The 16,427-nt window shown below is 33.7% G+C and overlaps 2 protein-coding genes across 3 annotated transcripts; both read right to left on the reverse strand.

Annotated features, from left to right (window-relative positions):
• Positions 1–1,241: 1,241 nt before the first annotated feature.
• On the reverse strand, positions 1,242–5,040 carry LOC100818101 (uncharacterized protein ycf36). Its single transcript, XM_003544482.5, has 4 exons — positions 4,485–5,040; positions 3,432–3,460; positions 2,065–2,121; positions 1,242–1,648 (listed from the first exon to the last, which is right to left on the reverse strand). Exons 1-4 carry the CDS (start codon positions 4,960–4,962, stop codon positions 1,439–1,441), a joined length of 774 nt encoding a protein of 257 aa, XP_003544530.1. The 5' UTR covers positions 4,963–5,040; the 3' UTR covers positions 1,242–1,438.
• An 876-nt stretch (positions 5,041–5,916) lies between these two features.
• LOC100779790 (probable serine/threonine-protein kinase SIS8) lies at positions 5,917–16,205 on the reverse strand. 2 transcript variants are annotated; one of them, XM_003545326.5, is made up of 13 exons: positions 15,648–16,205; positions 14,905–15,345; positions 14,375–14,478; positions 12,326–13,389; positions 11,739–11,779; positions 10,768–10,836; positions 10,585–10,685; positions 10,225–10,303; positions 9,743–9,841; positions 7,654–7,722; positions 7,456–7,505; positions 7,201–7,377; positions 5,917–6,586 (listed from the first exon to the last, which is right to left on the reverse strand). In XM_003545326.5, exons 1-13 carry the CDS (start codon positions 16,032–16,034, stop codon positions 6,493–6,495), a joined length of 2,775 nt encoding a protein of 924 aa, XP_003545374.1. In that variant the 5' UTR covers positions 16,035–16,205; the 3' UTR covers positions 5,917–6,492. The 2 variants fall into 2 exon arrangements, with proteins under 2 accessions (XP_003545374.1, XP_040865271.1); XM_041009337.1 differs by lacking the exon at positions 5,917–6,586 and having other exon boundaries at positions 7,275–7,384.
• Between the last annotated feature and the right edge of the window lie 222 nt (positions 16,206–16,427).

Below are 16,427 nucleotides of genomic sequence, written 5' to 3' on the forward strand. Positions count from 1 at the left end.
GATTAAAAAAATTAGAGAAACTAATAAAGTAATGAGATGTGAAAGAAAATATTAAAGAAGTATGAAAATACATGAGAATATAGAGTTATTATTTCAAAAAATAAACCAAAGGTAGAAGAAGGTTTCAATATTTTTCCCCTTTCTTTAGTTTATTATTTATGGGGCACACTGCTATTTGCTCTTGTTCTAACTTTCTTGGGCAGCTTTGGAGGGGCTGAATGGTTGCCAATACCTTCAAGAGTAGAATCCTGGGGGAATCTTGAGTTTCTCATGCTACCCTTTCCTTTCTTACCCTAATGTATTTTTCAAATTTCAATTAAATATTTTCTTTCTTGCTTTGGTGCATGTACTAATTTGAAGGAAGATGCAACATGTGGTTAGGAGTTAGGACTTTATTGTGAATATCTTTCTCTCAAATATTTGGAAGTTGTTACAAGTTCAACTTACCGATTCCATTAACTGATTAAAGTGATACATGTCAAGTTCTCCTTAAACAAACTTTCAAATTCAAGCTTTATGCACGGACAAAATCATTATTAGAATTACGGTAATGATATTTAGTAGGAACGAATTCTTAAGAAGAGTACAAAAGTAAGAATCAATAATCATTCACAGTGGAGTACATTTAAAAAGATGTTTCTTTATGTAACTACATAGTCCACTTTTAAGATCTTGACCAATTACATTCTTTCATAATACTTTGATAAACTTTTTTTTTTTTTTACCAAACAGCATTTTCCTTAAAATAAAATAAAATAAAATTTGAGGCTGACATAAAGACCATTTGGTATAGCAAGTATACACCCTTTCCTCCCCATAAGAAGAAAATACTTCTAGCCTGCAGTGAAAAGTAACATTATTTTCTTGTCGTTATTCTGTTTCCACCACCACCTAACAGTTAATAATTTTTCTTGATAGAACCTAACAGATAATAATAGTGCAGAGATATATTTGGATAATTTTTTTCATAAGCACTTCTAAAAGAAATAAGTTTCTTTATAAACTAAAATTAGTTTATACACAACTTAAAATCATATTTAATAGAAGATAATAAGGGAATTTCTAAAAATTAGTTTATCCATAAGTTAATTTTAGCTTATGTAAAAATTCATTTCATTTTTCCTTCTTTTATTTTCCTAGAAGTGTTCATGAAAAAAATTATCCAAAAGAGGCCCTAAATCTTCTATGTTAAGTAGTTAGTCCCATTGACCAAAAGGAAAAAAAGGGATTACACAGCAAACTGAAAATGTACATATGTTCATTTTATTTTCAACTTTACAGTAAACATATGGTGTGTAAAAAGGCAAATATAAGATATGTACATTATAGAATTTGATACTGAACATATGGAGCACCCGTTCCTCCCAAATAACTACATGCTGTCATTGAATGGAGGGTCCAGCGTTGATAATTCTTTAGTATAAGCGGTCAACATGTATTATTGAAGATCAAGTTCATCACGAAAGGCATCTGGTTCAAATAATCTTGCAGAATCATCATTGTAAACTCCAGGTACAACTCGAACTCTAGGTTCTTTTGATGTCAGGTTTTGGTCCCCATCAATGTTAATGAGGATAAGTGCACATACAAGTAATGAAGTTGCAAGACTCACTAGAGTAATTTTCAATCTGCCCAGTACAGGCTTGACCTTAAACATAAAAAAAGAAAGAAGAAAAGATTATTGGTTAAGTCAATTCATTATGCAGATTACTCAAGTTCAGATGAAAGTTCAAGGTGTCTATTTGCAAAACGCACAAAATTTAATATAATTGTGTCTTGTCTTCCCATTTTCTAAAAGCATATCTATCTGCAGTTTTAAGTGGGAAATAATTCCTGAAACTTGATGACACAATATCACTATTTGATATGCATATCTGTTTCAGTTACAATAGTGATCCTAGCTAGTTCACAACCCACATAATCTTAAATCTTAAAAAACAATTATGTTATATAGGTCCAAAAGAAAACAAGAAAATATAATGCTAATGGCTTGGTTCACAGGAGTCTCAGGCAGCAACAGTTAAGTTACGTGTAAAAGTGGAAGTAGTTTAATAGAATACTCACAAAAAATGATCCAAGGAGTCTATCGCGGGCCAAAACTTCAGCAGTCTTCACCCAAATCTGTTGAGAAATATTTAGGCTTAAGTAGTAGAATACAATATTTGTTCATACCACCCAAAAACAAAACAAAGAGAACTCATGCAGAGGCATTTTTGTAAGGTATACAAAAGGGGCACAACAAAGAACACCACAAAAGATTTTATTGACCATATTTGCCTGGGTAATTTTACCAGTCCAAATGACATGGCACACATCATCCATGCCATCAAATTATTCATCTATGATTTTTTCAAGCAACATCATGATCTCATAAGCCATTCCATATCAAAAGTTATAGAGCAATTATACTCACACCCTCTGAGCTTTTTTCAAATTATATATAATACCACTTTTTTTCTATTCCTACACTAACAACCGTTTATGTTTGAAAACATTACAGTGGCACCTCCTTATTTATTACACTAACACGTCCTTAATATTCGAAAACATTACATTGATATCCCCTACAAAGGAGTTCACTGTAATATTAAAAAAGCAAGAGATATTTGTGTAATTTCATGGAACTTCAGCGGTGATTAGTGTAATTTACTCTGTTATATAACACTTATCTATAAGATATTAGACTTTATTTTCTTTACGATTGTGGTGCACTGCAAGAAAAGATAGTATATGGCAGTGAATGATAGGCTTTAAAGGGACAACATGAAAGAAAAGTGAGAGTAGCATAAATGAGAATATTAAGATGAATGTGTGATCATACAAAAAAAAAAATACAAAATGACATTATACAAGAGAAAATTAGTGTAGCACCCATTGAAGAAAAAATGACAGAATCGATTAAGGTGGTTTGGGCATGTCCAAAGAAGGTCACAAGAAACATAAGTTAGACGAATAGATTGCATGATTTTTAGTTTAGGGAAAAGGAGAAGAGGAAAACCGAAAAAGACATTAGAAAAAATCATCAAAGGAGATCTTAGATTTAATAGTATTTTTGAAACTTTAATTTTTAATCATGGCGAATAATGTTTTGTGATCTATGTAGTCAACCCCACTCACCTAATAGGATAAGACTTTGTTATTGTGGCAGACTACACCAATTTACACTAGTAATATTCTACGAAAATTGATTCGGAGCTAAGAGTGATATATTTTATTATGTTGGAATTCTTCACTACGACTTGGAGAAATAAAACCTCTAAACAAACAAGTAATCTTGAACCCAAATAACAACGGAAAAAATAAAGGATACAGTAGAACCCTCAAGCAAGAAATGATATTTGGCATATTTTATATAACAACTTACACTGTGCCCAGATTTTAAATGTGAGTATGTGGGGGGTGGGGGGGGGGGGGGGGGGGGGAGAGCATACCTGACCATCATACCACCCAGTCTCCTCATCTGCAAAATCAAGAGAAGAATGGTTAAATAGCTTTATATAGTTTATCAATTATGGCTTTATATAGTTTATCAATTATAGCATTAATGTATTCTAATTAAATTTATATTGTTATTCAATAATTATGGTAAGTTTGATAGCTTTTATAATAATCATAGAAAATAGTAAATGACAATGTACTAATAATAAGGTAAAGGTATTCAACTCATCTTTTTACATTTTACAAACCAGCAAGGATGAAAAGTTAGTTGGTTTTGAAATAATTACCTTAAAGACTATTCTAAGAATGATTTTGAATTGATAAATAATATAAAATTATTTACACTAACCATTTGTTAAACTCTAACAAGAGAAGGAATAATATGTAATATTAGTATAAGTTTTGTCATACAATCATAAATCATTTGAAAAGTTTATTCACTTTGATAATAATCACCCTAAAAATCATACAAAAGATAATTTTTAATCAATTGGTGGTCGAAAATATTTTACATACACACTACATATTTATTAAACTCTAATGATAATAGGCATACATTAATAATTTACACTATCAATCGATTAAAAATCAATTTTAATATGGTTTGTAATTGGATGACGCAGTAAGTCTATAACCATTTGGTATGACTCTTATTATGATTATTCTAAAAAGCAACGAACTTAGCAGGTGATGCTATGTGATTAGATTGTGAGTATAATAATTTTTAGTGCATAACCCATACGTAGTTATTAAATTTGACTCAATTATTAATTTGATTTCTAAATATTTAAATAATTCAATTTGGTCCTGAAATTCTTAAAAAAAATCAATTTGATCTTCAAACTTTTAAAAATTTTAAGATAAAATTAAACTATTTAAAATAATTTGAAGATCAAATAGATAATTAAGCCTTACAAAATTCAAACAAACTTATCAGAATTCACGGTTGAAAAATAGTTATTCCACAAAGTTGTCATTAAACTGTTGAGAAATAAAGTGGAAAGTAGATCGACAGAGTGAGGGTAAAGAAGAAAAAAGGTAGATACATTCAACGGTGGCACTGAGCAAGCGATTCCCGACATAAGCCCAGCCAAGATACATCCTAACGACAGCGAGCGTGACAGCAAAGAGGCCGCTGGAGGCGGCGCAGAGGAGGCGCTTGGCGGGCTCGGCCTGGGCCCCGGCGGACCCGAACCAGGCCACGGGGAGGCCCAGCAGCAGCGCGAAGGACGCCCCCGTCACGAAGAGGCGCGAGGCGTACTCCACCACGTCGCCGGCGGCCCACGAGAACGGGAACGAAGTCGAGAGGGACTGGTACTCGTTGATGGGCTGCTGCTCGTGCGGAACAGGGCACTCTGTTTCGGGCCTGCTGAAAGAGAACGATAATAACAGATAACTGCTTCTGCTGGGAACGAGAAATAATGGGATTGTGGATGACGCTGAAAGGAATCGTGGGTTGAGGGAAAGTATGGGTCTTGTTGTTGATGGAGCAGAGAACGACATTCCTATGCCTCTTATTGCCATTATCGCTTCCTCTGCCTCGCCCTCCTAAGACTAGCTTCCATTATCCACTCAGGATTTCATTTTTCTTCTTCTCTTATAATAACAATTTAAGTTAATACTAAAATATCTTTATGATGCATGAAAAAACTGTCTTGAAATTTGATATTAGTTTATTATAAAAATTTTAATACGTTTTTTAGTTTATTATAAAAAATTTCCATTAAAAGTCTTTAGAGACACTAAAAACATGCTATTCTTAATAAATATTGAGATTAAAAATATATTATTTTCTTATAAAAATTAAAAGATTACTTTTGGTCCATTTTCAAGATTATGCAACTTTGGTTCCTCAAAATATTTATTTCACATTTGGTCACTAATTAGTCTGCAATCAATTTTTTTTTTATGAAAATTAGCAAACTAATGATGACCAGACACTAGATGAGTCAATTTTGACATGATACTAAGACATATGCTTATGTGACACTAACATTATGTTATCATAATACTAAGGACTATCACATCATGATTGGACTCTCACGTTAATCATTTTTGTTAAAAATTAATAATACAATCTTGCTAGACCAAAATTATTAAATTTAAAAAAAGTTGAAATCAAATATACAATAATTTTTTAGAACCAAAATTGCATAATCATCACAAAATTATACGGAGCAAAAGTGAATTAAAGCCAAAATTAAAACTAATTTTTCAAATAATGAGGGGCAAAATATATTATATTCTTAATTTAAATATGTTGAAAATATTAAGTTTTTTTACATGTTATCTATTAATATATATATTTTTTATGGAATCCATTTATATATTGTTATTCACAATAAAACGACAGTAATTGAAGATCAGGAATCTGTCATGTTATCTATTAATTTAATTGCATAAAACGACAGTAGTCCTTTTATATATTCTATGACATTAAGCGAATAGCATAGTAACGACTATTTTGAAAACTAAAAATTCAAAACATTACTAATATTCCCATAAAATTTTTGGCAATTTGGATATTGCAGTCCATGCCAAATATAAAATTAGCCTTCAAGAGATAATGATCATAACAACTAGGAAGTACACTTGCTCAAGAAAAACTCAAGCTGAGTAACGGGAAATACATAATGTTCTTTTTTTCTGTTTTTTTTTTGTTCTTTTTCTTTTTTACATTTGCATGAGAACCTGAGAGATCGCATGTTACAATTCCAAATAAGACCTCTACAGACAAAGAATAATTTTGTACTTTTTTTTTTTCCTTTATGTTTCTTGCCTTTCTTCCCTCTGGGGATTCTTCATTTGTACCTACTCCAACTAAACCTCCACTGCACTTATGCAGATATTGGGGAGGGACCCTGCTCTTTTCTGAATGGGTTGTGTCCAGTCCCAACTTAGAATGTACCTGACACTTACCAGTTCAGCAATATCTTGATATGTCAAGATGGACGAAAAAAAGAAAAGAAAAGAAAAACTTTAGCTGTTCTGGTTCTTTGAACCAAGGAACAGCTTTAAGTATTATTACAATAGCTATGTTATAGACAACTTCGTTTAATGTGTTGAGCTTGTTTTTGGGACAATCAAATGTTGAAGTCGGTAAAGACGAGACATCAGTTGTGAGAATGATGGCCGCAAGTGTGGCTCCCTGCATCAAATCAAAACCATCCCAACTAAAAGCAATCAAACAAATAGAACAAACCAGTATTATCAATGTAACTATATCAATAAGATTTTTTCACTCATTTAGGTTTTCCTTATAAATTTCTAGTCTTTACTTATTTGGGTTCTAGTTCTTAATGACCACTTTTTCGTGAAGCTATGGTCCCTATAGGTTCAACTTATTCTGGTTTTGGTTCCCATAGGGACCAATATCTAAAATGAACATATCGACCAAATCCCAAATGGATGAAAACTACAAGGAACAAAATTTTATTTAAACCATCAATATATAATTAAAGACCAAGGTTTATTCTGATGCATATTAACTTGTCATTAAATTATTATCAAAATCATAACTTTAAAAAAGCAGGAAGATAGCAAAACTTTGATAATTACAGCAGTGGCAATCTGCCCTCAAATTTCTAGACAGCAAACTTTGAAAAGGGCCTCTTTCCAAGAATTGTGAATCTTAGTCCAGATTCTAATGTCATAAAGAGATGGAACATGGTTACTAAACATATTTCATATCTTCATTTGACATTCAGAGTGCTAGATATTAAAATAACAATCAGAAATCCCAAGTAGAGAAATAGAACTTACGTTTGCCAGCAATCACGTATTATTTGTGCCACTACTGGATTGACATCTTCTGGAATTTCAAGCCGTTTATTTTGGAATCCAACAGCTCCAACAACCTGCATTGGGTTCAAACCTTGCCAGGGAATTCTTGTGGTAGTCAACTCCCACAAGATCACACCAAAACTATACACATCACACCTGCAAACTTTAACCATCACATCACGAACTTCAAAATCATATTTCCATGAAGCTGACACTGATGCAGAATTAACTTACTTCTCATTGGCTGGCTCATTTCTCAAGACTTCTGGTGCCATCCACTCAGGCTGCAGGCAAAAGATATATTTAGTTTTTTTAATTGTAAAAATTATATATCCTACAATGAAACCAACTACGGCGATAATTTATATCAATGGTGAATAAGGAGTAATAACAGAATTTCCAAAAGATTTTATCCAAGTTCTGAAAAGTTACCGTTCCAGCACAGGATTTGGATGACAAATATGTATGGTGCTTCATTCGTGACAGACCAAAATCACAGACCTGTGAAAAGACAAACAAACAATAAATAATAATAATAATAATAATGATAAGGCTTTTCAATTATGTCACAAAAAGGTGAAGGCATCACAAGGCAAAGAGAAAAGCTCTGTTTTTCATCAAGCTTTAATTAGAATGAATGGTTAAGTTAATAAACTGTACAACAGTTCTATGTGTATCACTTGCTGGAGTTAAAAGTGAAAATAAATTATTTACAGACAATTCTTTAAAGATTTTGATGCACCAAAAGCATAAGAGTCATTTATAACAAATCCAGTAACATACTTGCTATGTAAGACATAGTGTTGGACACCAGTCTAATGCCATATTAATTAAGAACTACTTGAAAACGTTTTAACATGTGCCAAACATAGCTTAGGCAACTGTCACATGATCACATACCAGAAATTTCTGGAATAGGACGCATTTGACTCTGTTAAAGAACAAAACTTCAAAGATTTTATTCACTATGAGATCTCTCTTAACAACTTCCTCCAATGTCCTTCTTAGTCTCCCTCTCCCCCTATTCACAGCACTAGAAAACATACAATCCACTCCTCTCATTGATGCTTCCAATGGCCTTCTTTGTACAAGTCCAAACCACTTAAACCAAATTTTGTCATCTTTTCCTCAATCAATGTCATGCTAATACCTCCCCATATAAAACAATTATGTATCTTGTACTTTGTTGTGTAACCAGATATTGATCTTAACATTCTCATTTTTGCTACTCCCACCTTTTTCTCTTGTCCCTTTAAAGCCCAATATTCACTACCATAGTGTATAGTCAGACATATAACTATACAATAAAACTTGCCTTTAAGTTTGGTAGATACTTTATGATCGTAAGTGATCCCTAACGCCTTTCTTCATTTTATCCATCCTGCTCATATCCTGTGTATGACCATCCTCATTAATTTTCCCATCATTTTGTAATATTCATCTTAATTGAGGGCGAGCCCTGGTGCAGCGGTAAAGTTGTGCCTTGGTGACTTGTTGGTCATGGGTTCGAATCCGGAAACAGCCTCTTTGCATATGCAAGGGTAAGGCTGCGTACAATATCCCTCCCCCATACCTTCGCATAGCGAAGAGCCTCTGGGCAATGGGGTACGAAGTTTTTTTTTGTAATATTCATCTTAGGTATTTAAACCTAGAAACTTGTGGTATGATTTCCTTGTCTCTTGCTAAAATGGTGATGCATATACTTTGTCTTACTCCTACTTAAACAGAAACCCATTTTGTTTCCAAAGTCTATCTCCAAAGCCCAAGTTTAAAGCTAACTACTCTCCTTGATAAAAGTAATTCTCCCATCTCTCTTTGATATCTTGATCTATAACCAAAATTTTCCCCCAATATCTAGATCTGGGACCAAAACTTTCCCTTCTTCATCCTTAATACATCCTTCTTCATGACCCAAATATGTGGTTTTCCTTTCTCTATTTCTAGCAAAGCTTATATATTGTATGTTCTTCATTCTTTGTCCCAAGATCTTTGTAAAATTCTTCAAACGCTTTAGATCATGTTTCACTCACAGTATTCCTTGCCTCATTTCTAGCATTTCGATACCTTGCCCAATTTTCAGCAATGTTGGACCCATGTAAGGCTTTAAAACATTCTCTTTTGTTTCTTACCTTGTCTTGAATACTTCCATTCCACAACAAAAGTTCCTTACCTCTCAGTCCAAGACCTTTTAAAGCACGTGCGTCTAATAAACTTAAAAATAAATCATTCAAATAATACAACAACTACATCAATAAAATCCAACCACCAATTTATTGAAACTATAATAAATAAATTGATATTTCTTCAATTTTCAAATTGGTCAGCAGAATAAGTTTGTTAATAATGGGGAAAAAACATATTTATTACTCTTTTTTACCTTTGGTAAACTCTAACAAGCAAGCATAATTGTCTATTTTCACTCTCAATGGTTTTATTTCTCTCTTCAAGCAATCAATTGATATTCCTTTTATTTTCAACATTGTGAATTAAACTCCCAAGACAAAGACTTCAAGTAGAATACCTTAACAACCCAATGCCTGTCAACAAGAAGATTTGGAGACTTTAAATCTCGGTGGACAATGGGAGGATGGCTCGTGTGCAAGTAATTCATTCCCTTAGCCTGACAAGTGCACGGTAAATTCACAATAAGGAAAGAGAGAAATAATATATAAAGTTAAAATGAGGATTATTTGTGGGGTTCTTGGTGAGAATAGGGTGACCCTCAACATTGGAAATCCTTATGGTTCAGTATGAAGGGTTTGATAAGAATATTGAAGCTAAGGTTGTGTGGCAATGTGTTGTTTATACAGTTATTTGGTTGGAGAGGAATGCTCATATTTATAAGGAAGTCTCTGAGCCCCTACACTTACTTTGGGATAGAATTATATTCATGGCCTCTATTTGGTGTTCACCCTATGGCTAGTTGTATTTCTCCTCTCTTCTTTCTAAGATATTTCTTATTTCTACTACAAAAAGAATGGGTAAGTATTAACAACTTCATACCACATCTAGAGCCATGCGCAACCGTTTCTTCTCATCAAGTCGAAGATTGGGACGATGCAATAGCCTATATAAACTGCCTCTGTATGCCAAAGACAAATACACTTTAACAAGCAAAACAATAATATAGAAAATCAACTAATTGATTTGGTGACCAAGGACCGAAGTTGCAAGTTGGCTATATGCCAAAACACAACATCAATAAAACAAAATACACTGTACAGTATCAATAAAGGAACATTTCATATCAATATATAATAGACTTTTCAAGAAAATCACACAAAAAAAAAGTCCATACAATTGCATCCTTCCTGCAATCTCCCAACCAATACTACGTAACTTAATGCATAAAACAAAACTGACCTTGGAAGAAACTCTGTCAAGATAGAGAAATGTGGGGAGCGAGTAATAGCTCCCATGAAGAGCACGACATTAGGATGCCGCAGCCTTATCATGATCTCAACCTGCAAAAAGCAATAAATGGGCATGAATATTATATGCGCATATGACTGCCTTATACATGTGCATATAGAGACAATAGCTTACTTCAGATTTGAACTGAGCTAGCGCATCACCAGAGAAATCTTGGTCCAGAAACTTCTTTACAGCAACTTCCTGTCATGCCAACCCATTCATGCCAAATTACCAAAATCAGCACACAAAAAAACTACTAAGTACTTTCACAATCAAAGCAACTCTTGTATAAGAAGATCTTCATATATGGATACAAGCAACAAGTTCCAACACCAAATCAACATGACATAAATGGAACCAGGAAGAGACATATGGCCACATGTGTCTATTTGCATAAGGAAAAAAAACAGTGTGCATATTCGTCCATATTTCACAGTCAAATAAAAGCAATTTATTAAATATTTGACAGTCATATAGAAAGAAGGAGCAAGTTCAAAGACCTGCATGAAGCCAAGTTATCAAAAATAAGATTAATGCTAGACCCATTGTCACCCCTAACTCTATTGGAATCTGAATAATGATTGATCTTGATTTCAAGAATGGTTAACAGAAAAAATAATTGGTAATTTACCAGCTCCTGAGACAAGCAATTTCACTTCATAAAGTACTATTGCATTTTACACTTTTTAATTGTTTTAATGAGCATGTAGATGTAGACTAGGTCAAGCCTGAACATTAATTAGTGTCCTCAATAGCATGGAATTACAAATTTCTGCATAAGTGAGAATTTCATGGACATTCTGGGTTCTTTCTTCACAAAATTACTCAAGGAATAGACTTAATTGAGTAAGTAAAAACATTGTAAGTTAAACTGTGATCACAAATTCACAATCATAATATGACATGAAACAAGACATGGGGGCAACAAATATTAATGTGCATTTTAAAACTTAAGCACAAACCAAAATGATGAAGTCATTAAGGGGTTATCTGAAAATTTTCAGATTACATAATTCCAGGAACTTATTAAATAGAACGAAATCACAACATTAGAAAGGAAACTGTTGATGTACTGAAGACAAGAAAAATGTGAGTGGACTTACAGTGCCATTGCAATCAGCACGATAAACTTCACCATAAGAACCTACAATGACATGTGTTTACAAGGTTAGAATAAAAAAATACATGGCGCATAGCATATTTCCAACCAGCTTGTACTAGATCTCTATAAATGAAATATATTATTATATTAAATAGCAATATCTAAAATTCCAATTCTGTGTAAAGAAACAATTAAGATATTATAAGTTCCCAATTATCTTTTTAATGGCCATTTTGTTTAAGCTTAAAAAAAGTGTTCTATGATGCAATGTGTTTTAGACCTCTTTTCAGAAACTACTACTTTTAGCTTATGACAAAAGCACTAAAACAACTTTTTTCAAGAGGCCTTTACATTTTTTTATGGAAAAATTTACAGAATTATTATAAATATTTTAAAAGCAAATGCTAGGGCACAGGTCAGCTAGACCCTTTTTCAAAACATATGCTTTAACTAAAAAAGCAATTTTTTATTTAAATAAAAAAAGTGCAAAAAAGGAGCCCTAAAAGATATTTATACATGTAAAGCCTTATGTTTTTATATAACTTTTATATCTAAAATATAACATTTAAATCCAGGAAATACACTTACCAATACCAATACGCTCACCAATATCAAGATCCTCCCATTGAATTTCCCATTCTGAGCTTTCGCCAAGAACTGGGTTAACTTCCTTGTTTCTACCATCATAACAATCTCCATTGACCCCCATCTCATTTATTAGAATGGCTGAATCTTTCCGTAATTCACTGTTATTTAAAGAAGCTTCAACATTGTTTCTAAAGCCATTTTCTTCATCTTCACAGAAACAGTCAACCCCATTATGCATTTTGCAGGAAAGAGCTGCCTTGGGCAAGGAAGATTCAGGACGCTTTTCTTTACATATCTTATGTGAATGGATAGAAGCCAAAACAACATTGATTGTGTTAGATTGCTCTATGTCATTATCTCTATCATAAACATTTACAAACCCATTCCTTGTATTACTACCCTGTGAAAAATTGTAAAATTCAACATTCCTATGCAATTCTTTTTGCTGTTCCGCTAACCAGTCAGCTGATTGACATAACTTAGTATCACTGGCAGAGCCCACCCCATGTGAGGGTATGAGAGAGTTGTCAGCTTGAACAGAATCAACAATGTTTTCATTTACTTTATCTACACCCCTATCTTGGGGATTTATATCTGAAAAAAGATCAGGAGGAGGTAAGGCACCACTCTCTACTAGAACATTATGCAGTTTTTGGGCAAATTCTGGGTCCTTTGCTGCACTGAGAACATACTTAGAGACATTTTTTACACGCATATTCTCTGCAGGTGATGGTTCTGTATGAGATGAGCATTCATATGCTTCTGTATGTTCAAATCTCCTTGTCTCATTTACTTTAACAAGATTATTTTCATCTGGCTTTGTTTGACTGCCCATAATTAATAATTCTTCTGTCTGGACCCTTTCCATTGTTGAAATTCTACTACAATCAGAAAAGACTCCCAGCACACCAGTTCCATCATCTACCATTGAATGTGTCTTGCTTGGTAGTCCTACAATCTCTGAGCAACCCCTAACAGCAAAACTGTTGTTTCCAAGCTGGCTGCTGGGTACCTCAGCAGGAATTAGAGTGCCAGGAGCACCCATCATATCAATAATGTATTCGCTGCATCAGTACAACGAATTAATAACAATACTTGAAATTGTTCCAACATAAAGTAAGACCTGTACTGTTTGGGTTATCAAAAGGCCATTAGCCAAATATGCAGAGAATAATGCTAAATGATACTACCTCCGTCCCTAAATATAAGACTCTTTTTTCAGATTTGCTTGTCCCTTTTTATAAGACTCTTTTCAAGTTGTCTTTTGCATTAATTATTTTTTGACCAAAATATCCTCTGTTACTTAACAATAAATGCTATGAATTAAAAATTTAAATGCATTCTCTCTCTTATAAGGATTGGAGAAGAAGATTAACATGCATTAATTAATTAGGTAGAGAGTAATTAAGTTGAAAGAGAGATGGTGAGTTCCAAAACAATTAAGGATAATTTTGGAAAAATAATACAAATTGCTAACAATTTTAATGCTACTTTCTTAAAGGGTGTGAATTAGTTAAAAGAGTCTTATATTTAGGAACAAAGGTAGTACAAGATAAACAGTTTGTGGTTCAATTCCTTTCAAAAAAGTAAGTTCATGTGGAGTAACTTAAAGTAATTTTAAATATCAAAATATGATTAACTGCAGTTAATGTAATCCAACGAATTAAAAAATCATTCCCTTACAACCTAAATCACAGACATCACAATATCCTCTGGTTCATTGGTTCATTCAACAATGTTATATACTTGTTAATTACACAAAGGTGGACCAGCTTCCTCATCACATAGGAGACGCAGAGTTTTACAAAGCAGCAGAAGTAAAAAAAATGGAAAGAGTGAAGTAAAATTGATTTTGGAAACCCTGCCTCTGAAGTCTGGATCACCATGATGATGAAGTGTAAACGTGCAATGCAGAGTTTCTAACTCAATAGAACATATATACCAACTGTCGCCAATTACATCATAGGCTGACTAAAAGTGTCTATTGAATTAAACTACCTTAAAAGCAATAATAAAAAGGGAAATAACATTCTACCGTAAGATAAATACCTTCCATCATCTGCTTTAATCAAATTCACAGCACCATCGTCAGTTCCAGTATAATAGCTCCCTTTTACCAGCATGCAGGGAATGTTAATCCTATCAGCAAGTACCTAAGCACCAGAAGACTGAAGTTAGCTTTAGTTGAAATCAAATAAATTGCATGAACCTGACCAACTTTGAAATTGAAGGTAACATAGAACTAAATGCTTTCTGCTAAAAAGAGATAAAAGAAGTTCATTTTAGTCTTGCACATATTAATTGTTTAATAAAATGTAAATTTTTCTGTTAAAACAGATGATAAGCATAAAAAAATGTAGTCATAGCATTTGAATGATTGATTTTAATGACAACACATGTCAAACAGAACAAATAACATGGCCCATACCAGTCCACAATAAAGAAGAAAAAAAAGCCTTTCCACATACAATTAGATGATGATTTAAAATTGCAAAAAAGCAGTTAGTCATCTTAACTCAATTGTTCAAATTTGAATCTCCCATGCAAATCTCTAATCAATAAATTGAGGCAAATCTTACCTTAAAAAGTAGGGCTCGGTGACGTGAAAGTCCGACATCAAGACAGCCAAGGGGAAGGACAATGGTCTGCATAGAATCCCGTAACTCACGACCCCTCATAGCCCACATCTTTGTAAGTTTCTCAGCATTAACAACCGGTCCACCCATTCTATTAACAACAACATCTGCAAGCTTCTGAAGCAAGCCACTCAAAACCAGTCCCAGTTCAGAAACACAACACTCCTCAACCAAACTACACGCCTTCCTCTCAAGATGATTGAGCTCAAGATCAACCACATGGTTCACCAAAATCACCTCACAATCAACATCTCCCGAGACAGAAGCCGTCTGCAGATCCACCAACAACGGCATCTTCCCCCGCTCAACCAAATTCGAGGTAACTCCATAAACATCATAAAACCCATCCATCACTTTCTCATCATAGCCAATCACATTGTAGTTCTGCCAAATTAACAAAACCACAAACTCTCAAAAACCACATTTCCAAAAATAATTCTACTTAACAGTTTCATTTTATTTCCCTTTTCAATTTCAAGAATTATCTATTATCTATAAATAGCACCAATCCAAACTTAATCCAGTATCCAAAACAGATAAATAAATGAAAAACTACAAAAACAAAACAAAACTGCCATTAAATATCATTTACAGTAAACTAATTGGCTAATTTCAGTTACGAGAGATAGAAAACGAGAAAATGCTTTATATAGAAACGTTACCCTAAATAATAATTAAAACATTACCCAATATCGAAGGGATTGAAACTGAACGAGGGCATGAGTGTCAGTGAGGGAAGCAGAGTAACCGAGGCTGATCTGTTTGGCGGCGTCGATCTGGGCCGATTCGGCGGTGTCGCGGCGATCGGAATCGGAGGCGCTGATTGCGAGCGCGAGTTGCATCTGAAACTCCTCCTCCTGCAACAAATTGAAATCGGCGACCTCGTTTTGCGCCTCGACGACGACGGGGCTCCGATCCGAAACGACGGAGGGAGAAGGGAGCGTGGAAGTGGAGGGAGGGGGAGTGTGATTGTGAGCGTGCGACGACAATGCGTTGTGATTGGGACTGGGGTTGATGGTGGCAGCGCCACCACCGATGTGAAGCTTTCTCAGCAGGTGCTTCATCTTTGGCATCGATCATCGACCACTGTTAATCGATAATCAAGATTGAGATTCGCTTAATCGCTCCTATTCCGTGCTTTTGCGCTTGCGTCTCGCGTTTTCCGTTTTTTTGCCTTAAACCGTTCCTTCTTCAGTGTTTCATTTCATTCCCTCCACTTTCTCTTCTCTTCCTCTTCCTCTTCTACTCTCTCTTCTTTTTCTTTTTATTTTGAAATTAATTATTATAATAAATAATTAATTATTAATAAAAAAATCACGAATATTCCTTAATTTATTTGTCAACTATTAATTTTACTCTAAATTTATAACTTTTGTTGATGAAGATTTTTTTACATACAATAAAAAAAGTTCTCTAAAATAAATAAATTTTGGCCATTCCAACAACATTTGATTTTATGATTTTAT

The sequence above is a fragment of the Glycine max genome, chromosome 14 (genome assembly GCF_000004515.6).
Source record: "Glycine max cultivar Williams 82 chromosome 14, Glycine_max_v4.0, whole genome shotgun sequence".
Lineage (NCBI taxonomy): Eukaryota > Viridiplantae > Streptophyta > Magnoliopsida > Fabales > Fabaceae > Glycine > Glycine max.